Source organism: Dendropsophus ebraccatus, chromosome 8 (genome assembly GCF_027789765.1).
Source record: "Dendropsophus ebraccatus isolate aDenEbr1 chromosome 8, aDenEbr1.pat, whole genome shotgun sequence".
Taxonomy (NCBI): Eukaryota; Metazoa; Chordata; class Amphibia; order Anura; family Hylidae; genus Dendropsophus; species Dendropsophus ebraccatus.
Window position 1 is genome coordinate 65,992,750 of NC_091461.1, and position 25,614 is coordinate 66,018,363.

The following is a 25,614-nucleotide window of genomic DNA, read 5'->3' on the forward strand; positions in this document are numbered from 1 at the left end:
TCCTAAGGAGGTGCCGGAGAGCTCTCTTCCGGCTTACTCAGCTCTTTCCGGTGGCTCATAGAAATGAATAGAGCCCTGGGTCACGTACCATACCTGTGGCTCTATTCATAACAGAGAAGCTGGGGCTTGACACAGAGATCAGTATGGGGGTATGGAGGATGGACCATGTGATCCCTATCCTGTGGTCGGACAACCTCTTTAAGTCTAAGGACCTTAAATTGTATGGAAGAAAGGGAATAAACAAATAAATTCTCTGTCTGTGTCCCTCCCCCACCAAATCAAACAACTAACCAACCCCCAACCACTATTTCTTTATCAGATCTTTTACATTTTTAGTAGTTTCCCAGGACTGGATCCAGCTTTTCCAGGCACCCGGGATGGACCAGCACAGCTGACAAGCAGATTACAGTACAAACAAAGCAAATCGGCAAATTCAATCATCTCTATTAAAAACCTTTTTAAAATATTTTTCTTTTAAATCCCTTTGGGGACTTGTACAAGTAATTATTCAGCTACTTGTAAAGTAAACCACAATACTTTGATTTTGCTAAATCCCCAAGGCATACTGTAACAAGAGTTCTAATATGGCAGCAAAGGCCTCAGCCAGATGATCAACAACCAGCAATTGTGTTGTGCATTGTGCAAATCGGAGACATGACAAAACCAGCACTAAGTTTTACACATATATTTTGCTGTTAAAATATAGCCTGGAAAAACCTTTGTGATCCCAGCCTTTCAGTTTCCTATCCTGGGTGGATCCTATATAGGTAAGTCATATAGCCAAAAAAATATAGTAACAGTTCCTTTTTTCTCTACAAATAGCTATAGTATTTGAGAATAGTATTTGAACAGGTGGGTGTAGAAGGGGTCAGAGCACATTATTACTAAAAGGCAGAGTAAAAGAACCATCTATAATTAGACTGTATTAAGGTCGGTGTGACAAGGCTCCCTATGTTGGTAGGAGGGATCTGCTTTCAGAGAAGGGGTAAAAAGGGAGGGAGAAGGAGAGGAGAGAGCTGGAAGATTGACAGGACATGTGCTGGGGACGCCACTGGCTTTGTCCCAAAAGTATCACTGACTCATGGTAACAAGTAGTGAAGGTCCCAGAAGAGTTGAGAGCAGCTAGGATCTCCACTCCTGTTGTTTGCTTTCTTATTTTTCATACAGAGAAAAGGAGTTGTGATGGAGATCAAATAAACAGAGCTGCAGAATAAGACAAAGAAGTATGGGGAGCGACGACCATATCCTCATCACCTTATCCGGAGAGGGTCCCTGGGGCTTTAGACTGCAGGGGGGAGCTGAGAAGAGCTTACCTCTCCTTGTGTCAAAGGTATGCGCTCATCATCAGGCCTAACACCACAAGGCCAAGTGGCTGCACCGACATAAACCTCATCAAGTTACTGTCACATTTACAAAGATGCTTTCCATCGGTTTACACCATAGTAATGATTATTATTATTATTATTGTTATTATTATTATTATTATTGTGAATTGCTACATCCTAAACATATTTTTTATTGTACAACTCTGCAGAACATGCATGCTCCATTGTCATAAAGCTGGATAAAGACTGTATTGCATTTTGCATATTGATAACACCATTTGCAGCAGCAACACAAAGTATATGTACTATTTGCCAAGAGGAAGCATAATACTGGCACCTTCTGGGTGTCTGTTAGAAATCTACACAAATCCTATGTGAATAATTTGCTATCATTTCACCCAATATTCTACTTGGTTGTTGACACATATGCGTGAAGCATGCAATTTAATAGCAGAACATTGTCATATAATGCTAAAAAAGAAATCACATTCTTTTCATGTATCTCATAAACCCCACCCATGTTTATGGAACTGAATTTCGGTCACAGAAAAGTTCTGCATTAAACCTGCTGTATGTACTTTTCATACAGCCTTTAGCAATATTTTCCTTGCCATCTTTTGCTTTGTTCCCTTGGATCTGTTTTTCCTGGCATGGTTTATCAATGTTTTGAGGGTCAATGGCAATTTTACATAGCATAGCATGTCCTACAGTAGGTATGGTATATTTTATAGACATTTTATCTTTAGGTTCCTTAAGGAACCATCATTGTATAAAATTACATAAAAGTTAAAAATGCCACTAACACATGAAAAACACACATAGTGATGCTATAGACTGTTCACACGCAGTATTTCAGTCAGTATTTTGTTCAGTATTTTTTCAACCAAAATCAGGAGTGGGTTGAAAACACAGGAACTGAGCAAACTTTCCATTATAATTTTGCTTTGTTGGTTCCAGTTTTTGTTTTAGCTTCAAATGCTGACAAAAGTACGGACAGAAATACTGCCCAAAGTACTGACAAATACTGACCAAAATAAACTGCTGTTTTTTTTTTTAAATGTGTTTAGGCTATGTTCCCACACAGTATTTTTGGTCAGTATTTTGCATCAAAAACCAGGAGTGGACTGAAAACACAGAAAGGCTATGTTCACATACTGTTGAAATTGAGTGGATGGCCGTTATTTAATGACAAATAATTCCAGCCATCGACTCAACAGTGTGTGTAAACAGAGCCTTTCTCTGTTTTTAATCCACTCCTGGTTTTGGTTAAAAAATACTGAGCAAAAATACTGTGTGCGTAAATAGCCTAAGGCTGGGTTCACACACAGTATATTTCAGTCAGTATTTGGTCAGTATTTTGCAACCTCAACCAGGAATGGATTGAAAATACAGGAAGGCTGTGTTCACACAATGTTGAAATTAAGTGGATGGCCGCCATATAACGGTAATAAACTGCCATTATTTCAAAATTGTTTTAAAATAACAGCAAATATTTGCCATGACGGCCATCCACTCAATTTCACCATTGTGTGAACAGAGCCTTTCTGTGTTTTTAATCCACTCCTGGTTTTGGTTGCAATATGAGGACCAAAATACTGTCTGAAATATACTGTGTGTGAACAGTAAGAGACCCTAAGAGTCTCTGAAAAGACTGCAGTATTGGCTGGATGATCTTTGTAGCTGCAGAGTTCTGATGCGGGTGCATCCGTTCGCGCCCGCTTTAGAACTCCCCACAGCACACTATGGAGCTTGCGTCCGGAGCCACTCGCTCTATAGTGTGCACTGACATGGTTTTCTGCGGCCGCTATTTACTGAATATCGGCCGCAGAAAACTGACATGTCAGTTGATTCCTAGGCAGCAATGGCACGTATATTTCCGTATAAAACTCAGTCGTTGTACAACGGCTGTGGTTTTACGAAAATATACGTTGTGTGAACATAGCCTAAGGCTGGGTTCACACTACGTAAGTTTCCGGCCGTAGCGCGTTCCGTGAATAAGCGGCTGGAAACTTACGTAGTTTGCGTACAATGTAAAGTATACTATCTACGGCCGCACAGTTCACACTACGTACGAACTTACGCCCGGATCGTATGCGGCGCCGTAAAAAATGAACCAGACCGTTATTTCGGGACGGAAATGCCGTAACTTACGCCCGTAGCATTACATGCGGTCCCGTACGTAGTGGTGATTTCTTCATTTTGAAAGCTTTTTGTGCCGATCCAAAAGGTTCTGTGGGGTGTCCGGGGCTAGGCGAAGATTTCCAAGTAAAAGACCGCTGTCAGATCGCTACGAAGAGCGCTCAGGAAGCATAAGTACACTGCGGGCGTAAGTTTGCGTTCCGTACGTATCCGTCCGCAACTTGCGTAAAGTCCCGGCCGGAGTTTCATACGTATATGTCCGGCCGCGGAAAATATGCGGCCGGACATATACGTAGTGTGAACATAGCCTAAAGGTGTACGAAAGTGTACAGCTATAGCAGGGATGTACAAACTTTGGTCTGGAGACCACATTGTCAGATTGTACCACCTACAAGGGCCAAATTTAAATCTAGAAGATATCCCCATCTATATTGGCAGTATATATCATAAATGTATAATCCTTATAGGTTCCACATCTGGGGGGAGGTCCGACATATAGAAAGAATGGGATCTATTGCCAGAGTATTTAGCACACCAGAGAATAGGAGACCACTCATATCCGAGTCTCTCTCTTTTATTCTGTATTGCTAAATAAAGTGCTCTGAGACTCTTATTCTCCAGGTATATAGAGGTCCTAAAGATGAAACACGTAACTATAATGAGCATTTCTAGGACAGAGGGGTTGACAAAATGACATCATGTGCTGCGTGTGGGGTCCCAATTGCAATTACATTCAGGCTATATGGTGGCATACTGACAGAAGGGTATGTCAAGGGTATGCCAACAGTCCACTGAGTATAGTGTATCAATTTTAGTCTACTAGAGACTTTGTATGTTAGGTCTATTTCAAGGTGTATACAGCTATTTTATGGGGTTCAAAAGTACAGCTGCACACTCAGAAATAGACCAAATGGTAGTCACCATATTGCCGGTGTGCCATATATACCCCCAAACGTCGGCTACTTCTCATATATGAACATAGCCTTAGTGGAACTTTCAATGTTTTTGTTGTGAAACCAATATTCATATCCAGCTCATGCATTGTTGATTGGAAAACTTTTGTGCTTTAAAGTGACTGTACCACCAGGCCCAGGCTGAAGCACTGGAAGTGGGCTGACCCACCCTTAGTGGGAGGAAACCCTAGCCCCTCTATGATAGGGTTCCATTGATTGTAATGGAGTCACCTCATGGAGGGGCTGGAGTTTCTTCCCACTAAGGGTGGGTCGGCCTGCCTCCAGTGCTTCAGCCTGGGCCTGTTGGTACAGTCACTTTAAATTCAATAGTGTGAGGTAAATAATTGTATTTAAAGTCATAAGCCTCTATTACACCAAGCGATTATTGGCCGTATTGGACTGATAATCGCTTGGTGTTGTATCTATTGTTAAAAGGCAACGAACAGATTACATGCATTATGTCACTTGAACCTTGTCTTTTAACATGTTGAAATTTTTTTTAATGATAACGAAGGTTTGTAGGTTATCACTCCATGTAATAGGAGTGGCGGCAGCAGACTGCTGTTATCTCCTATGGGCCCCCGGATTGATCTAAAGATCGTCTACAGAGCTCTTCCCACACTTCCTCTCAGCCCCCCCGCTCTTGCTCGCTGTCGGCGCGTGTAATAGCGCCAGCAACAAGCAGGAAACCAGGAGCAATACTGATCTGACAGGTCGGCACTGGCGTGCTCCTGCTCATTGGCTTGTGTAATAGGGGCTATAGAGTGATCTTATCTTTACATCATTGACCAACTTAAGTGACTTGAGTACCTACATTCAAATGAAACAGTCAGTGATGAGGCTGCCCTGAACAGCTGCAATATGTTCATAGCTCAAGCAGAAGTGACCTTCAGTCAACCACAATGTGACTTGCTGAAGGTGCATATGATGAGCACTTGACACCATGTTTCTCACACAGTATTTCTGCTTTCTGTCATTGACTGATAAACTCCAACACTGGACCATATAAAGAAACAAAAATTACTGTATGATGCGCTCATCTAACCATAGGCAAGTAAACTATTACATGTAACTGTATGATGAAATGATTTAACATATATACTTCTGACAATAAAGTCCATTATTTGATTTTCTTTCACTACTGCCAGATTATACTGGTGACTCAGAAATCACTACCCCTAAATCCTTCTTTTCTGAAGTCTTTGCTAACACAGAACTGCTGCTATGATACTCGGATAGAGGATTTCTTCTCCCTAAGTGCATTATTTTACATTTGGAAACATTGAACTGTGGTTACAATTGTTTTGACCACTTATCTAGTAAAGCTAAATCATTTTCCATATTATTGACATCTCCAGGAACATCAACCCTACTGCACACTTTAGTGTCACCAGCAAAAAGACATACCTTACCTACCAAACCTTTTCCTTTGTCACTTACACACATATTAAAAAGAGCAGGTCCTAGAACAGACCCTTGTGGCACACCACTTGTAACCAGTCTCTGCTCAGAATACACTCCATTAATAACAATATCTATCCATTACCAACGATATCTATCTTTTAGCCAACCAACCAACCACAAATCTACTGAACTGTCCAGGGATTAAGTCAAATCCTCACTAACTTCTCTATCAGCTCTTTATCAAAGGCTTAGCTGAACTTCAGATAGGCGATATCCAAGGCACCACCTTCATCCAGCACTTTTGTGATATAGTTAAAGGGAATCTGTCAGCACCTGTTCTGGTTCTGAGGTGCTGAAAGTGTAATGAAGGTGTATGTCTCTTAGTGTGTGTTACCTTTCTTTTTACGATCGGTGCTGTACTTTGTCACCAATCTGTGCCGTAACCTTCTCTGCAAGTGTCAAAGTAGTGATGATGCATTTTTGCCGCACTTCGGCACGCCTCACCACTAATTCCTTCTCCCAGCTTTCCTTGAACTCATTGCGCCCTCTGTGATCCCATAGTTTTAAGGTGTCCCTGTGCCCCTAAATAATAATTAGGTATGCTCTGTGCCCCAATATAGTATAACTATAATATATAGTGTCCCTATATAATATAGGCCCCTCGGTGAAGGCCTTTGGTTAGATCCCTGTGTGAAGCCCCAATGTGTGTTGCCTCTAGTAGTATATAGACCACTTGTGTGCTACCTTCAGAAGTATATACCCCTTGTGTGCTGCCCCCAATAGTATAAACCCTTACCCCTTGTGTGCTGCCCCATTAGTATAGACATCTTGTGTGCTGCCCCATTAGTATAGACCCCTTGTGTGCTTCCCCCAGTAGTATAGACCGATTGTGTGCTGCCTCATTAGTATAGACACCAGGGGGGGATTTACGAAGGGTACGCCAGAGGCGTACGCCAGGGAGAAGGTGCAGATTCGCCCCTTCTACCTGGCGTACACCTCCCGTGGGCCCCGCTTGCCTGATGGGCGGGCTGGTGGAGCTTGCGGGGGCATGATTAGGCGGTTCATTTATGATGATTTACGCCTGCTTGATTTGGTATGCCGGGCGCAGATTTGGGCGGCCGGATTCACTAAGAGGCGTACACCTCTTAGTAAATCCTGCCACGAAAAAGGGGCTGGGCTTAATATAAGACCGGCGTACAAGTGCCCCCTTGTGTGCTGCCCTATTAATATAGACCCCTTGTGTGCTCCCCCAGTTTTATATACCCCTTGTGTTCTGATCCCTTGAGTGTTAGTCCCCCTCCTATATCCCCCTGGTAGGAATCCTCTGTAACAAAAAAACAAACAAACAAAAAACATTAATACTCACCTGGGTCCCACACATCTCTTCTTCTCTGATAGCAGCCCTCAAGTGATGTAATTTGAGTGCCGGCCAACGGCTCCTGCTCTGTCAGTGATGTTGCTTTTAGCTATGAGCGCTCGTTAGGAGCGCTCACAAATACAGTGCAGAGCGCAGCTGTAGGGGGGCGCTGATGTCGGCCCTGTAGAGGGCAGCATGAATGGGTAAGTAGATTAATTAATTACTTACCTATCCTGATGCCACCTTCTCTGACAGGCGGGTGGTCGGCGCCATGCGCAAACACACTGGTTGCACATAGCAAAGGTTGTCCTTGAATATAACCCCATTTCTGTGTCCACATTACAGCTGCTATGCCTGGGTCAACTGTAGGTCTTTTGACCTAAACTGTAATGATGCTGCCAATTTGGATTGGGCCCATGATCAGACTAGGACTTGTTGCCATAAGCAGGACACGTAAATTTGACTGAAACTGGCCTCACCTGTATTACTTATACATCTGAAGCTTTTTGGAAGTACAGGTATAGCTCAGTATACCACTGAAAGGTTCCAGTGTATGCCACTGTAAAGGCACATTGGCATACGTTGGCTACAGACTCCTATTTTAAAAGACATTTTTGTGCGAGATGCCTCTGAATAGAAAAGCACAGTCCACTGCATTTGTTTTAGAAATATAAGGTAACAAAAAAGATTCTCACGCATTTTAATGGAAATTATTTGTTTTATATATAACCCAATTCCTGTAAATGCAGTTCTGTAATACATACAGTAATTGAAGGTTAACCAAAGAGGATTTTTGGCTTTAATTGTTACATTTCTTTATCTAGTGGAAAACATTGTCAGCCACCATGATAGTCCTCAGGTATTTTCCACCCTCATTGGCAGCTGCTGTTTCCATCATCTATTCATGTATCTGTTAGTGGTAACACTATGTAACAGTGTTGGATAGATATTGTCTCATAAGCGGGCATGACAAAAGAGTGCTTAATCTGGATACCTTGTAGTAAATGCTAAGCCTTTAGAATTGTTAGGACTAACTAAGGACTGAATCAAGGTTGTTAGAGGCTCCTGGGCAAAACAATGCTGTGGTCCTCACTCACCCAGAGTAGTGATGTCATATAATGTGTAGCTAACATGTCCTGGAAATTTATCGGGCCATGTGGCTCTGTTCATTCCTATGGATCGACAGAAAGAGCCAAGTACACTGGAGTACGCTGGAAGAGCCAATACGGAGATCGGCGGGGGTACAGAGTTTGGACCCCCTGCTACCTCCTACTTCTCCCCTATCCACAGATTTTTTTTCCTGGAATACCCCTTTAGGGTAGCTTTACACTTACCGGATCCGCAGCAAAGGCTGTAGGCTGCGGGTGGCCGGGGATTAAAGGGGCCGGGTCACATATCTGCAGCAGAATGAAAATTCCGCTGCAGGTATGTGACCCCATAGAACTTCACTATACCAGGATCCGCAGCAGATTTTGCTGCAAATTGCAGCGTGAAATCCGCTGCGGATCCGGTACTTGTAAAGCTACCCTTAAAGGGGTAATCCAGTGCTACAAAAACATGGCCACTTTCTTTCAGAGACAACGTGACTCTTCTCTTCAGTTCAGCTGTGGTTTGCAATTAAAGGGGTTATACAGTACCACAAAAACATGGCCACTTTTCCCCCTACTCTTCTCTCCAGTTCAGGTGCGGTTTGCAATTAAGCTCCATTTACTTCAGTGGAATTGAGTTTCAAAACCCCGCCCAAGCTGGAGACCAGAGAGGGGGAAAAGTGGCCATGTTTTTGTAGCGCTGGATAACCCCTTTCAGCTCCATTCACTTCAATGGAACTGAGCTGCAAAACCCCGCCCAAGCTGGAGACAAGAGTGGTGCTGTCTCTAGAAGAAAGTGGCCATGTTTTTGTGACACTGGATAACCCCTTTAAGTATTTGCAAAACCAAAGCCATTACTCCCTAACAAACAGTCATCTATAAGTGCAAAGAAAATGCTTTTGCTTAAACTGGATGCCCTGGAAGCCTGTAAGAAAATAGGAAGACTAAAAGGCCACACCCAAAGCATGCTGAAGTAAAAAAAAAAAACAACACCAAAACACGGGAAATGCTCCATTGCAAAAATGCTGCACAAAAAATGTTTTCTTTGATCTGTAGACTTGAATATATAAAGCCACATTGAAGCTATGCTCCCACAATGTAAAAATATGGGCAAAAAATGTCCGTTCTTAATGATCATGATAGATAATAACGGTTATTTGCCCTTGTTTTTACATTGTGTGAACACGGCCTGAAGACTTTACTGTGTGTACATGAACTTCAGAAGGTTTGTGTTTTACCTATAGATGGCAGCAGTATGTATGCTATCATCAATCAGGAAGGTACTACAACATAATATCGTCAAAATTAGGAAATAATCACTTATGAATATACACTATACAATATGAATGTAGGCTATAGCTAGGCTGGGTTTAAAATTAAAGATTAAGTCCAATTTATAAATTCAAATGAATTAAATATTTACTGTGACAAGCATAGTATGACACCATTGTTCAATGTAATAAAATATTTAGTCATATGCATTATCCACTGCTGTAGGCCTGACATGTAATACCTTGCTTTAGTGCATCATAGTATGGCATTGTTCTTTGATGATGCCATCAGTCCCACTTGAATTGCACGTAAAAGGACCACTCTAGTACTGTTTACAGAAGACAGCTGGACTTTAATTCTTTATTTCAGTTGAGTTCCCCGCCGCTAAAGGTCCTCTCCTCCAAACTTGTCATGTAATTTAGCCTGTTCCCAGAATCTTCCCAAAATCTCTTTTGAGGAATGTTCAGACAGCTGAGGAGTTGGCCTTTTATTTTTAGTCTGAACTGAGCTCACAGAATGAGTCCTCTTCAATGTCCTATACATAGCTGGGAAGAACAGAGAAGCGTATAACAGGAGTCATCTGTGCCCTCGGCTGGTGGTTGCTGTTTTTACTCCAAAAAGGAATTTCTACGTATTTTGGTTAATGTCCTATAAACAAGAAATGCTCCATCAGCCAATGATCCCATAATTCACAAAAGCCTTATGTTCTGTTCACTATGGCACACTACTTTTATCCTTATTCTTTCTCATGGTTTGTGCAGAAAACTGTAGAGAAGTTTTTTCATTATTGGATGCAGAGACGTGTCTCCATTACTGACTATAGAGAAGTGACTTCATTACTGTGTAGAGAATAGAGATGAGTGAACTTGGCGAAAGTTTGTGTGAACCGTTTGAGTGAAAGTTTGTGTGTCTGTCCATCTCTAGTAGAGACATGTCTCCATTACTGACTGTAGAGAAGTGACTGCATTACTGTGTAGAGAATAGAGATGAATGTGAACCCAAACTTTCAACAAGTCCATCCATCTCTAGTAGAGAAGTGGCTCCATGGATGTAGAAAAGTGTCTTGGCTATAAAATGGTTTGTCTAGAACTTATCACCCCACCAATCACATATTGATCGCCCATCCTGTGAATGACACCTGTCACCTATCAGCTTTTTAGCAGAACAGGGGTGCCTGGATGTACAGGGGCTGAGCTGCAGTAAACTGGCACGGCCGCTGTATAATGAACGCAGCTGGAACTTCCATTCACTGTGTACATCTGGACCAAACACAGATATTTGAATTTTGTTCTTACTTTTTCTACCATACAATCGTTTCATCAGCTGATTGGTCTATTTATTACACAAAGTGATAATCTGCTAAATTGGCCTAATTTGGCAGACTATCGCTCTGTGTAGTGCTACGTTTACACGAAACAATAATTGGCCCGATCGTACGATTAACGATGTCGGAGTAACGATTTTTTTTCCATAACGATCAGCGTTTAGACGGTACGTTATATCGTCCGGAAAAATCGTTTTGCAAACGTTTTGCGATCGCGCGCCCGCAGCCCGGCCCACCCGCAGCCCGGCCCCACGGCCCCCCCCCCCGCTCCGATCGCCCCCCCCCCCCCTGGGTCCATTTACACAGAAGGATTATCTGACAGATTATCTGCCAAAGATTTGCAGCTAAAGCCAGGAATGGATTTGAAAAGAAGAAAAATCTCAGGCTTTCCTTTGTGACCAGATCTCTGTTTATAGTCTGTTTCTGGCTTTGGCTTCAAATCTTTGGCAGATAATCTGTCAGATAATCTTCCTGTGTAAATGGACCCTAATAGGGCCCTAATCTCAATGGGCATGCCGTGAGTATGTTCTGGTATATGTTGGCATACTGGTAGAATGTCTTGTACATTAAATATGTTTTGTGAATTTTCTGTTTACTTTATCTGTCAGAAAAGGTGGGTATGGTCTCCCAGTAGATGTAGCTTAAGCCAAAAGTGTTATATAGAGATAGGAAAAAAGGAGGTCCAAATATATGTCTGCCCATAGAAAGTATATAAAAAGTCTTCAGACTGCACCAAATTTAATAAATGGGTATTTTGAGAATATAACATTTTGCTATTTGTTGCTGGGGCTGCAACCCCCCCCCCCCCAAAAAAAAAAACACCTACCTACCTGGGTTTCCTTACCGCACCCGCTATGATGTAATACGGCCCCATGCTTATTACTCTGATTCCTACTGGGAACTTTTATATATTTGATTTCTGCCACTTTGAGTAGATTCTCAAATCACTCCAACTTCAGCAAGTCCATGAAAGTGAGTGATGCATTTTTGACATCAAACTATCCTTACTCATGAATCCTATAAGTAAGTAACTTCCCTGGGGGATATCAGGCTAGTTCTGTGTTTCGAGACTCCTAAATGAGGCTCGTCTGACTCTTTTTGCATACTTTTATTTCCAGGGGGCAATACACCTAGGATTTCACTGTTTTCAGCAATTTTACTAGCAGCCTGCGGTGTCTTTATTAGCTAGTCTCCGGGTCCATTTACACAGAAAGATTATCTGACAGATTATCTGCCAAAGATTTGAAGCCAAAGCCAGGAATGGACTATAAACAAAGATCAGGTCATAAGGGAAAGCCTGAGATGTCTCCTCTTTTCAAATCCATTCCTGGCTTTGGCTTCAAATCTTTGGCAGATAATCTGTCAGATAATCTTTCTGTGTAAATGGACCCTCCCTGAGATCAGTTAACTTGTAAATTAAATTGGACATTGTCTGAAAGGGCCACTTAATATGATGGTTTTAGTGGTGTTCCTACAAGAGCCACCCCTTGCCTAGGTCCTAGATCTTGCCTTGATCGCCCCCCCCCCCCCACGATGCGATGACGGAGGAGTGATCCTCGCATCTTGTCCGGCCCGGGGTCTACGCTGTAATGGCACTGATCCTAGCTCGGTAATCTATTGCTCTTGACTGCAGCAGCCGAGAGCAATAGAACACTGATCTCATTGATCTCTGCAGTATATCTATACTGCATAGATCTCAATGAGAGATCAAAGCAGTAATAGCCATCAAATAAAATATAAGTTACACAATTTACATATTGTTGTAATCGTACTAACTTGAGGAACATGTATAACAAGGCAGTTCTACCCTAGGGTGAATGGCGTAAACACGAAACCTCCCCAAATAAAAAAAATTGTGTGTTTTTTTTTTCAATTTCACCACACATTTAATTTTTTTCTAGTTTCACAGGATACTTTTTGCACAAATTAAGCCTGTCATTGCAAAGTACAATTAGTGGCACAGATTCCACCTTTCATTTTCCAAAGAGTCTATGAGGAATAAAAGGTGGAATCTGGTTGGTTGCTAGGGGTAACTGAGACAGTTTCACTTTACACCATGTTTGATAAATCTCCCCCATAGAGATATTTATCATTGTGTTTGGGGGTTATTCTATTAAAGGAGAAGTCCGGCAAAAATTTATTTTTTATATGTTATTACTTATGGAAAGTTATACAATTTTCTAATGTACATTAATTAAGGGAAATGCTCATATACTGCTATTTCCCTTAATTTAGTGTATCAGGAAGTGTTAGAATTCTATCAAAAGCAGTGACGTCACGATGAATGGTGTAATTCCTATGGAGTGTCCAGCAGGGGGCGCTCTATATATAGAAGTCAATGAGTACCATTGACTTCTATATATAGTGCGCCGCTGCTGGACACTCCATTGGAACTACAATGGATGTGTGTATGTAATGTAATGTTATGTACTGTACTTGCTCCCCAACGTATTCCATAAATGTATTCAATCGCAAAGTACAGTACATTACATTACATACACACATCCATTGTAATTCCAATGGAGTGTCCACAGGGGCGCACTATATATAGAAGTCAATGGTACTCATTAGGAATTACACCATTCGTCGTGACGTCACTGCTTTTGAGAGAATTCTAACACTTTCTGATACACTAAATTAAGGGAAATAGCAGTATATGAGCATTTCCCATAATTAACGTACATTAGAAAATTGTATAACTTTCCATAAGTAATAACATATAAAAAATAAATTTTGGCCGGACTTCTCCTTTAACTAGTTTTCATGCAAATTTTTATTTGTTGCGCAAAATTCTACCCTAGCATAGCTTTGTAGACAAGCTGTTTTAGGCTGGGTTCACACTGTGTTTTTGCAGTCCGTTTTTTTTTTTTTCTTTTTTTCCCCATCCGTTTTTTTTTTTTTCTTTTTTTTCCCATCCGTTTTTTGCAAAAATCGTTTGCATGCCTCCGTTTTGATAATTTTTAATAAAAAAAAATCCATAAAAAATGGATCAAAAAATGGAATGAAAATGCATCGGTTTTTTTAGCGTATACAAAAAATATGGTTGACCGCATTTTTGTGTACACTAAAAAATATATGCGTTTTGATTAGGGATGAGCGAACCGGGTTCGGGTTCGAGTCCATCCGAACCCGAACGATCGGCATTTGATTAGCGGTGGCTGCTAACCTTGAATAAAGCCCTAAGGCTCTGTGGAAAACATGGATATAGTCATTGGCTGTATCCATGTTTTCCAGACAACCTCAGAGCTTTATCCAAGTTCAGCAGCCCCCGCTAATCAAATGCCGATCATTGGGGTTCGGATTGACTCAAACCCGAACCTGGTTCGCTCATCTCTAGTTTTGATCCATTTTTCAATTAGTTTTTTGTTTGCAAAAAAGGATGAAAAAAAACGGACTGCAAAAAAGGCAGTGTCAACCCAGCCATAGGCCTAAATTGTGCAATAAATTGTGCAAGATGTATCAAGGCACTTGTGTCTATTGATGATTTTTGCACAACAACCGTAAAATTTTGCGCAGTCCATAAAAACTTCCTCCTGCTTAAAAAATAGTGCAGATGATGCAGTGATGGGACAGTGCCATCTACTGTCAGTTCAATGTAAGCACTGTACTGTATATCCCAATAAGAGGAAGCAGCTCTGTGTCCGCGTATGATAAAAAAGATAACTAAAAATAAATAAACAAAAAATAAATAAAAAGATCTGCGTACTTTTCAACAAATTAGAGATAAAGTGAGAAAACCAGTGAAGTGATAACATTATGACCTGGAGTGATATATTCTGGCCTAGGCTATTTTACACCCCCTGGTATAGAATATATCCCCTGGGGTTTACTGTAGCCTGGGCAAGAACGGAGAGAACCAGTGACATGATAACTTGGAGGGCTATAGTCTGGCCTAGGCTGTTAAACACCCCCAAATATAGAGTTTATCCCCTGGGGTATACTGTGGCCTGGACTAGACTATACCCAGGTTTATATTATGGCCTAGGCTATTTTACACCCCTGGGTAAAAAAAATATATGCCCTGGGGTATACTGTGGCCTGGGCCAGGGGTGAGAAAACCAGTAAAGTAATAATATTATGGCCCAGAGCGATATAGCAGGGCCTAGGCTGTTTTACACCACCAGGTATAGAGTTTATCCCCTGGGATTTAGATTTAGATTTAGATCATGATTTATGCTTGGGATATACGGCAGGCATAGGCGGAATATAATGAGGGCAATCTGGGCTACCGCCCGGACTCCGGGGTGGCCCATGCAGATTGTCTTAATTATAATCTCACAGTCACCTGTGCGCTGTGCTCCAGTCCTTTAACTGTAAGCGTTCCCAATGAACGCTCACAGTTAAACAATCCGGCCGTGTCATCCTGGCTGGCAGAGAGAAGAGCCATTGGCCCTTCACTCTGCCAGTCACTCTTCTGACCAGAGGCAGCATTATAGCTCCGGCCACAAGAGGCCGCTCCCTCCCCCAGCTCCCCAGCGCACGTGTGACACACTCGCAGAGCAGGGAGAGGAAGGGAAAGACAGGGCGATTGGAACTGAGGTGGGGGAGGCTTACTGCATGGGGATGGGAAATTTTTATAGGGCAATATCTACATGAGAGGGATTGCCTAAAGATTAGGAGGAGGGGAGATACAGGGGGCATCAGAGAGAGATTTGCTACAGAGGGATCATGGGCTATAGGGGGGATTGCCTGAAGGGGGCATAACCTACAGGGGGTTCATTGTCTACAGTGGGCATCACCTATTTGGGGGGTCATTGCTTACAGGGAGCATCACCTAATTCCCTAAAGGAGCGAACTTATTGTCTACAGAGGGATTGTCTGTTGAAAGGGGGTGTATTACCTACAGGGAAGGGGGCTTGCTACAGAGAGATTGCTCACAGGGGGTTATAGATAGATAGATAGATAGATAGATAGATAGATAGATAGATAGATAGGAGTTATATAGGAGATAGATAGATAGATAGATGCATAACAGAGAGGATAATATAAATGATTCAGTGCAGAGGACATCACTCCATTTTCCCTACGTTGGGGCATGGCTAGTGGGGTGGGGGTAGGGCTAGAAGGGGCATGGTTAGCAGGGGGCCCACAATTTCTGAACAGCCTGGGGCTCATGGTACTCTTAATCCGCCCCTGACGGCAGGAGTACACTAGGGAGAAGAGACAAATCTGCACCTTCTCCCTGGCATACGCCTCGGGCGGGACTTTGATAAATGTCCCCCTAAGAATACTTGTGTACAGTAAAAGTAGACATGTATAGTCCGTTTCTTATTTAGAAGTGTAGAGCTCATTAAAACCCATTGCACCATGAACACATTGTGAGGATAGGCAGATATCTCATTTGCCATGAGCTAGTACTAATACTCACATCTGTCACCTACATAGCCCATTGCCTACATAATGACATGCACACAAGTTTAAGTGAGCCTGTTGATTTAAAAATAAATAAAAAAGAACTGCATGCTTTTGTTAGATTATTTCTTCACAATGATACATTCATTTTAATGCTCTATCTGTTGTTATTAAGCTCCCGAGAGTCCCTGTCATGGTGCAAAGTTATTTATCATTCTTTTCAGTTCTGGGGCGGGACTACAGTGGGGTTGTTTGCCAGTAGTACACACATAGGCACTTCCTTTCCTTTAATTGTCTGGCTAATCACAACACAACACCTACTCCTTACTATTATGCCATGACATAGTGCTGGTGAAGTGCATTGGACTGAAAAAACTAGCCCTGTGCTTGGTTGACAGTACACTACTATACATGTGGAGGGAGGGCTTTTCAAGGCAAGGAAGGGGTTACAGTAGGCACTGAACTGCTGCTGCTGGTAATGATGATGACATGCTGGGGGATAGGGAGATTACATTCAGGAGGCACCTGCCCAGAACTTTATAGGTTTTAGAAATGAGAGTAAAGCCTTGAATTAGCTTTCAGAAACAGTAAATCATTTGGGGAGGGCAGAGAGGCTTAGACTGCAGGTACCCGACCCAGGTAAGGGTAAGCCTCTCTGCCCTCCCCAAATGATTTACTGTTTCTGAAAGCTAATTCAAGGCTTCACTCTCATCTCTAAAACCTATAAAGTTCTGGGCAGGTGCCTCCTGAATGTAATCTCCCTATCCCCTAGCATGTCATCATCATTACCAGCAGTAGCAGTTCAGTGCCTAGTGTAGCCCCTTTCTTGCCTTGAAAAGCCCTCCCTCCACATGTATAGTAGTGTACTGTAAACCCCTCTCTACTTGGCACAGGGAGTCATTTTGAGGTCATCATAGTGATGGTCTGTCCACTCCTGTTTAAAATTGATGCATTTTATGAAAATGTTTTTTTTCTTCGGATGAACATTTTTATTTAAACTTCATAATTATATTTTCCTCCATATTTGTTTCTTCCAGGTACGTAAGCGCAGCAAGGCATGTCGTGGGGGGCTGCGGGAGAATGATGAGCTGATTGGGATCAATGGTAAATCATGCGTTGGATTATCACATGCAGAAGCAATGCAGATGATAGACTCATCAGGAGGCAGTCTCCACCTTCGTGTCAAAAGGTAAGTAGATAAAAAACAAATAAGTATATTTATCTGTGACACATAAAACACAATGGAAAAATAATAAATTACTACTGTGGTAGACTCAGAGGATAGTGTAAAAGATGCAGTGCAGGTTCCTATTAGCAGCGCACAGGTGCAGGCTACAGCTTTTAACTGATGACGTCCAGGGAAGTGTTGATTGTAGGAATATGGGCAACTGGATGGGGGTAGGAGTTCCCTGTCTAAATAGTAGTGGAGGAGTCCAGTGAAGAATGATGTTCAGAGATGAGACGTCCTCCTGGGACGCAAGGTCCGCCTCTTCGTGCCCCAGGAGGACGTCTCATCTGAGCATCATTCTCCACTGGACTCCTCCACTCTTATTTAGACAGGGGACACCCACCCCCATCCAGTTACCCATATCCCTACAATCAACACTTCCCTGGACATCATCAGTGAAAGGCTGTAGCCTGCACCTGTGCACTGATTAAATGAACCTGCACTGCATCTCCAAGCTCTAGAATCCATTACCTGTCTTACCCATTGGCATACATATACCGTGGCTGCAATTTTCACTCATAACCATCAGTCAGCACTTTGTACCTAGAGTGCTGACCACCTAAGGCTTAACTTGATTATCCAATAAGAGCGATGCTACCTACCATAGTGGTGCTTCTACAAGACCTTTAATTGTATTATCTAGCAGATAGATAGAGATACTACAGACCTTCATTTGAGAACAACATACATACTATTTCCACAATATTCCCTGATGCACCTATGCACACCAGGGGAAACCCAATGGAAGTGGAACAACCCTGATAAACTGTCTCTCCAAAATAGTTCGTTTAGACTATATGTCCTCCTTTCTATGCACGTTCTGATTCGTTCTAACTCACCAGACGTCAATTCTGCATTCCCCTAACACCAGTACCTGACTGCAACTTATCTTGACAGCCTGATGACGGTTTTCTAGTGTAGGGGTATCTTCCGTCTGGCTAAGGGACGCCTGACCCGGTGGTTTTCATGTATGCAAGGCAGGGACTTGCAGGGCTACCTTCCCGACAGAACCTTAGCCTACTTTCTTACCTAAAGTATACCCTCTACTGTACAGATTTGTAATACTTCTATATACTCTTTGTGCACGTAATAAACATAATTTTGCACCATCCTCTGAGTAGTAATTTCTAGTTTTTCTATCAATTTTCTATCAATTAGTCAGGTACTCTCACTTTGTGTTTAAAACACCATGGGAAAGATAATTAAAGGTTAGGTTTTCTATGGGAATTTGCTACTCCTCTGGACAGTTCCTGTTTCGGAAAGAGATGTCAGCAGAGAACACTGTCAGACTGGAATACAGTACAGCAGCTAATAAGTATGGGAAGACTTGAGATTTTTAAATAAAAGTAAATTACAAATATAACTTTCTGAAACTTTCTGAAATCTTGAAAGATTTTGGCCAGAGTACCCCTTTAAAACTCAAAGAAAAAAATGTGTTGCCCATGGCAACCAATCAGAGCTCACGGTTTGGGCTAGTTTAACAAATAAAAGCTAAGCTCTAGAGATGAGCGAACCTGGTTCGGGTTCGAGTCGATCCGAACCCGAACGTTCGGTATTTGATTAGCGGTGGCTGCTGAACTTGGATAAAGCTCTAAGGTTGTCTGGAAAACATGGAGACAGCCAATGACTATATCCACGATTTCCACATAGCCTTAGGGCTTTATCCAAGTTCAGCAGCCACCGCTAATCAAATGCCGAAAGTTCGGGTTCGGATCGACTCGAGCATGCTTGAGGTTTGCTCATCTCTACTAAGCTCCGATTGGTTGCTGTGGGCAACAAAGAAGACTGTTTTGATAATCTCCCCCGTATGATCAGGACAATACACAAGGGAGTAAGGAAATGTGACTGAACCTTTAGGTAAGGAAAAGTTAGGACACAACATTATTAGAAACAGTGTTTATTGTTGTATCTGTGCCTTTCTTATGCTGGAATCACACATGGCAGTTTTTTGAAAACTGCAATTGTAGTTTTTGAGCCCAAACCAAAAGTGTATTCAAAGTAAAGGGGTAAAATAAAGGAAGCACTTATATGTCTCCTACCAGCCAGATCCTCTCCTGGCTTTGGCTAAAAAATTGCACTGACAGTTTTCCAAAAAAAACCTCCATGTGTCAAACTCAAATACACAGTGGGCCAAAATTTAAAAACTTTGTCGCGGGCCAAATATTGATATTTGTTGATATTTGTTGATATTTATTGATATTTATTGATATTGATATTGATATTTGTTGATATTTATTGATATTTATTGAATGGTGCAGGCAGCATTTCTGTCACTTTCAAAGTGGCATGTGGCGTTCCAGGCACTTTCAGAGCGTTGTGAGTCGCCCAGCGTCACCCCACAATAGTGTCGCACATAGTAGCATCCACAATATAGAAGTAAGCCCTCCCCCGAATGGTGGTCCATATAGTGCCTCACACAGTAATGGTGCCACATAAAGTAACCACCTCCCACAACAGTGTCCTATATAGTAGCCAGCCCCCCCCCGCAGTAATGTCCCATAAAGTATCTGGTCCCCAAATTAGTGATTATTGTCCCACATACAGTAGTAGCCAGCCCCCACAATTTTGTCTCATATCATAGCCAGCCCCCAGAATAGTGTCTCATATAGTAGCCAATTCCCACATTAGTAATTAGTGTGCCATATAGTAGCCAACCCTCTACCCCAGGAGATGGCTGGACTTACCTCTCCTGGCTCCCGCGCTGCGGCTCCTCCGTCTGCAGGATGCACCGGGCGCGGGAAGTGTATGTCACCACGCTGCCTGTGCTGGGACACAACACGTCTTCTAATAAATAGAAGACATAGTCATATTGTGTCCTGGCAAAGGCAGCGTGGTGACATCATCATATACACTTTCTGTGCCAGGTGCATCCTGCAGATGGAAGAGCCGCAGTGCGGGAGCCAGGGGAGGTAAGTCCAGCCCCCTCTTTGGGTAGGGGGTTGGCTACTATATGGCAAAAATAATGTGCAGCGGGCCAGAGTTTGACATGCCTGGTCTAGACACTGTAATGAATAGTGATTGTGGCAGCTAGTCAGTCATTTGAAAGGTGTCTCACCTGTTGGGGTTCTGATCGGACTGCCCTCCCCTATGCAGTCATAGAGTGCTGATCATCACAACAGCCTGAGGGCTTCTAAAGGCTCTGTGGCTACTGTAACAGATCTGCTAGAACGAACCTACCCTTCCAGTAAATATTTAAGTAACTCCCTTTCCCATTTTCCCAAAATAAAAGTAAAAAAAAAAATCAATAAAATTAATTATTTTAGACACTGTTGAATAATTTGCTCTATGTAATTGTATTGATCCTGCATGGTGAGCGTGTTAACTAAAGGAAACACCAAAATACCATAATCATTTTTTGGGTACCATAAGATACCAGAAATATGAAATATGGCAGTCAAAAATCCAAATCAACTCCAAAATGGTACTAATAAAATAGACATCACTGCACAAAAATGAGCAGTTCTGAAAAAGTCGAGAAGCAATGTAAAATATAAATTAATGTAAATAAAAACACAATGCAGTGATAAACAAAATGCATAGACCCATAATCTTTTCACAGTAGAACACATATTGGATGTGGAAGTGAGACATTTTACCATACTCCTTTACATTTTAATGGCAGCACTGCATCTCAAAGCATTAGGACAGGGCAATGTGTACCATTGTGTAGCATCCTTGTCTTAAAGGAGAACTATTAGCAGAGGAGGAAGGTATGTGTCTTACCTTCATCCTTGGCGCTGTTCCTGTGCTGTTAGTAGCTAGGTGCCGTCAGGCACACTGCCCTGCCCCCATAGCGCCAAGCCGGCCCACCCACTCCATTAATTATCATTAGCAGCACAGGAATGGTACTGGGGAGGATGGTAAGAGACATACCTTCCTCTTTGGCGCCCCTGTGCGCAATAGGGGGCTATCAGCAGGTTAGATTCGTCTAATGTAGATTCAAGGTCTCATCAGTAATGGGTCTTCTTTGTTGGAATGTTTTCTATTGGTAGAAGGTGTGGACTGTTGTGATGGATGCAGTATGAGTTTTAGCATTGTCTGAAATATTCAAGACCTTTCCTTAAAGAGATGTTGTTTTGATGGGAGCATATGTTCTAAAACCTTGATATACTGCCTTTATAGGATCCAAAGCAACCCCATACTATGAGAGATGCAGGCTTTTGACACAGTGCCCACATTTTTTTCCCCAGTTTGGATTCATGTGATCACAGAACAGTTTGACATTTTGCCTCAGCCGATTTTAAATGAGCTTTGGCTAAGAGAAGATGGCGACATTTCTAGGTTGTGTCAACATATGACTTCCTTGCATGATACAACTTTGACTTTGCATTTGTCACTGTGTTCAGACACAACGATTTCTGGAAGTGTTCCTGAGCGCATATAGTGATACCCAGTACAGAATCACACCTGTTTGTAATTGGGCCTAAGGACCCATTCATACACAAGCATACAATGTTGACTATTCAGCAATAGGAGAAGGGGGAGTTGGAAGTCGGCACTCCTGGACGTAGCAAGTTAAAATATAACTTTTATTCGTGCATTAAAATCCCATGGTGGGCATAACAGGACCTGAATGCACGAATAAAAGTTATATTTTAACTTGCTACGTCCAGGAGTGCCGACTTCCAACTCCCCCTTCTCCTATTGCTGAATATCAAGCGTACGGCGCCTGGCTAACGCCCTGAAGTTCGAGCACCCTACCCTGCACCTTATCTGTCGCTGCTGACTCTAGGAGTATCGGTGAGCTGTATCTTATTTCCTTTTTTCTTTTTTGCTGAATGTTGACTATTGCTTTGTCCCATGCACACATGAATTGCTCCAGATTTTCTAAGACTGCGTTTACACAGAAGGATTATCATTTGAATTTTCACAATAACGATTGCATTTGAGCGATAATCGTACCGTGTAAACACAGCAAGCGATCAAGCGACCAGCAAGAAATCGTTCATTTTGATCTTTCAACATGTTCTCAAATCGTCGTTCGGCGTTCGCTGAAAATTCGCAGATCGCTTCGTGTAAACAGTCTTTTACCAATTTACCCTATGTAAAAGATGGGCTTAATCGATCTTAAAAACGATCGCAATAACGATTTTTCTTTCAAATTTTATAACGATTTTTCTATCAATTTATTCGTCTAAATGCTGATCGTTATAAAAACCAAATCGTTGCTTCAAAATCGTTAAACAATTGGGCGAATTATCGCTCCGTGTAAACGTAGCATCAATCTTTTGATGATATGTACTGTGGATGGTGGGATATGTAAGGTTCACAATTTGAGAAACAGTTTTCTAAAATTGTTCCAGACGTAGTTTTAGACGTAGTCTTTTACAGATTGGTGAACCTCTGCCCATCTTTTCCTCTAAAGCATTGCCTTTCTAACTGCTCTTTTTATGGCCAGGCATGTAATTCAGTTGTAAATAGCTCTTCCAGCTGTTTTCTATTACTACCACTTACTTTTCCAGCCTTTTGTTGTCCCATCCCAACTTCTTTGAGATACACTACTATCAAGTTTTAAATGGGTTCATTTTTTATGACATGGTAAAATGTCTCACTCTCAACATCTGAAAAGTGTCCCAATTTCTATTGTTAATAAAAAAAACCATGTCTATGACATTTTCAAATCACCAAATTGTGTTTTTATTTCCATTTTACACAGCAACCCAACCTTTTTGGAATTGGGATTATTGGGGTTTTAACCTTGTTCCTTCAAGATGAAAAAAATAAAAAAATAGAGTAGTGCATAATGGTATAGATATTTTTTTTGGTATAAGTTTTTTTTTTTTTATTATGTAAAAGTAAAACAAAACAAAATATTTAAATTTCCTATCACTGTAATCATACTGACCTATAGGATTTAGTTTTTCTACTTCATGGAAAAATGATTGTCCCAAAAATTAGCTTAATTGCATTTTCTTTTACCAGTTTTTCACAATATAATTTATGGTAAAATAAAGGATGCCAATAAAAATTACAACTGCAATAAATAAACCCTCATACAACAGTAGTAAAATAAAAACCTTATGGGTTTTAGAAAGTGAGACAGAAACAAAAGGTAACAGAAAAATCTAAATTAACCTGGTAGGGAAGGGGTTAAAAATGAATAACTAAATTGACAACTGGGTGTTTGACAACAGTGTCTGATCAGTATTGGCTGTACAGGTCTTATATTGACATGTATTGGAAAGGGGAATGGCAAAAACCAGTCTTTAAAGGGGTAGTCCACCCAAAATTTTTTTCTTTCAAATCAACTGGTGCCATAAAGTGCCAGAGATTTGTAATTCACTTCTATTAAAAAATCTTAAGTCTTCCAGTACTTATCAGCTGCTGTATGCCCAACAGGAAGTTGTATTATTTCCAGTCTGGAGAGCAGGGGAGGTGTTTTATGGGGATTTGCTGCTGCTTTGGACAGTTCCTGACATGGACAGAGGAGGCAACAAAGAGCACTGGGTCAGACAGGAAAGAAAACACCACTTCCTGCTGGACACACAGCAGCTGATAAGTACTGGAAGACTTAAGATTTTTTAATAGAAGTGAATTACAAATCTCTGGCACTTTATGGCACCAGTTGATTTGAAAGAAAAATTTTTTTGGTGGACTACCCCTTTAATATAGTAATATACAGTAATGGCACGATGTAGAATACAAAAAAAGAATGAGAAATACATGTATTTAGTATACTTTGTGGGATACTCGATTTCAGGGAATCTGACAGGTCATAATTTTTTTTTTGATGATATCGTTATGACCAGGTACCATTTGGGGGCATTTAGACCACTAATGCTGTGTTTACACTGACAAATTATTGAAGCCAAAGCCAGGAACAGACGATAAACAGAGAACAGATCATAAAGGAAAGACTGAGATTTCTCCTCTTTTCAAATTTTAGCTTCAAAAATCTGTCAGATAAATCTGTCTGTGTAAACACACCAAACAAGACTATCTCTTTTCCTATTAGATTTAATATAATTGAGGCTTCCAGGCATCTTACATTATTATATGGTAATACATGGTATTATAATATAATACTATGGTAATACATCAAACTGTTGGTGATACTAATGTCATCATAGTGATCATACATACAATATCATGAAAAGAATACCTATGATGCTTATTATTCATTGACAACCGTGTAATTGACTACTTATAATGGTGTTTGCAAAGTGGCACAAATTAGTAAATGGCTGAAATCTGACCTGTAAAGCTTCTTTTATGTAGCATTCAGCTGCTTAGAGAACAGGCAGGAGACATAATAGTTTATTATAGCAGCAAAGTCAACAGCTTTACATGTCTGAAAATAGCAATCCCCTCACCCACCTTACTTAATCTCAGCATGAAAGACTCTCTGTCCACCTGTTGGGGTGAAATAGCATCACCCCAGCAGTGAACTATTGATTTCACATGGTATTAACTGCTTCTCTTGACAGCTCACATACAGGCTGCTTGTTTGCTGAATGGTAATGTCTTTCTAACAGCTGACTGGAACCAGTGCTTTGCTACTGGCAACTGATACCTGCGGAAACATCTCTGCTGATGTCCACAGGCAGGAATTTATGTTATCATAATTATTTTCCTGGCATCATTTTTGATTATAGCCTGACATACAGTGATGGATGTATACTGAACAAATATTTAGCCTTCTTTTGTTAAAGAAAACAAGGAACTATAGATCAGCAACCTTTTGTGTAGTAGTAGTATCCAGTATCCATAGGCTATATTCATGCTTTCCAGGTGGTCTTCAGGCTTCCCGCACCTTCTCCACGGACAGCCCAGACGTCAGGATTCAAAAGCCGAGCAGGCAGCTTTGAACGATTCGTAACAAAGCACACTTTGCTCATCTTTAATTCCTAGTCATGAGGTCAATAACTAACTAAATTCATCATAATTTCTGTAGTGTGGCATTCACAGACTGCATTCACACATTCCGTGTTGCGCACAGAACACAGCCATGGAATGCCTGTAACGGACTTCTCTCATTACATATCTGTACAGTTCCCCCACTCCCAGCATCTTATCACAGATGCTGCCCGGGCAGGGGAAAAGTCTGTTACAGGCATTCCACATCCATGTTACATGTGGAACACGCAACGTGTGAATGCAGCCTCACTCTTCAGAACCTGTAACCTTAGTCTCTAAGGTCATAATTAGGGACGGTCCGAACCTGCCAAAGTT

At 41.5% G+C, this 25,614-nt stretch overlaps 1 protein-coding gene across 1 annotated transcript in view; it reads left to right on the plus strand.

The window, feature by feature from the left end:
* The first annotated feature begins 1,083 nt into the window (after nt 1-1,083).
* Nucleotides 1,084-25,614, plus strand: part of SYNPO2L (synaptopodin 2 like) — a 61,003-nt gene continuing 36,472 nt past the window's right edge. Inside the window, exons 1-2 of the mRNA XM_069980607.1 lie at nt 1,084-1,330; nt 17,252-17,403. Of these exons, the coding sequence (XP_069836708.1) occupies nt 1,226-1,330; nt 17,252-17,403 (257 nt within the window). The 5' untranslated portion in view covers nt 1,084-1,225. The remainder of the gene's footprint in view (nt 1,331-17,251; nt 17,404-25,614) is intronic.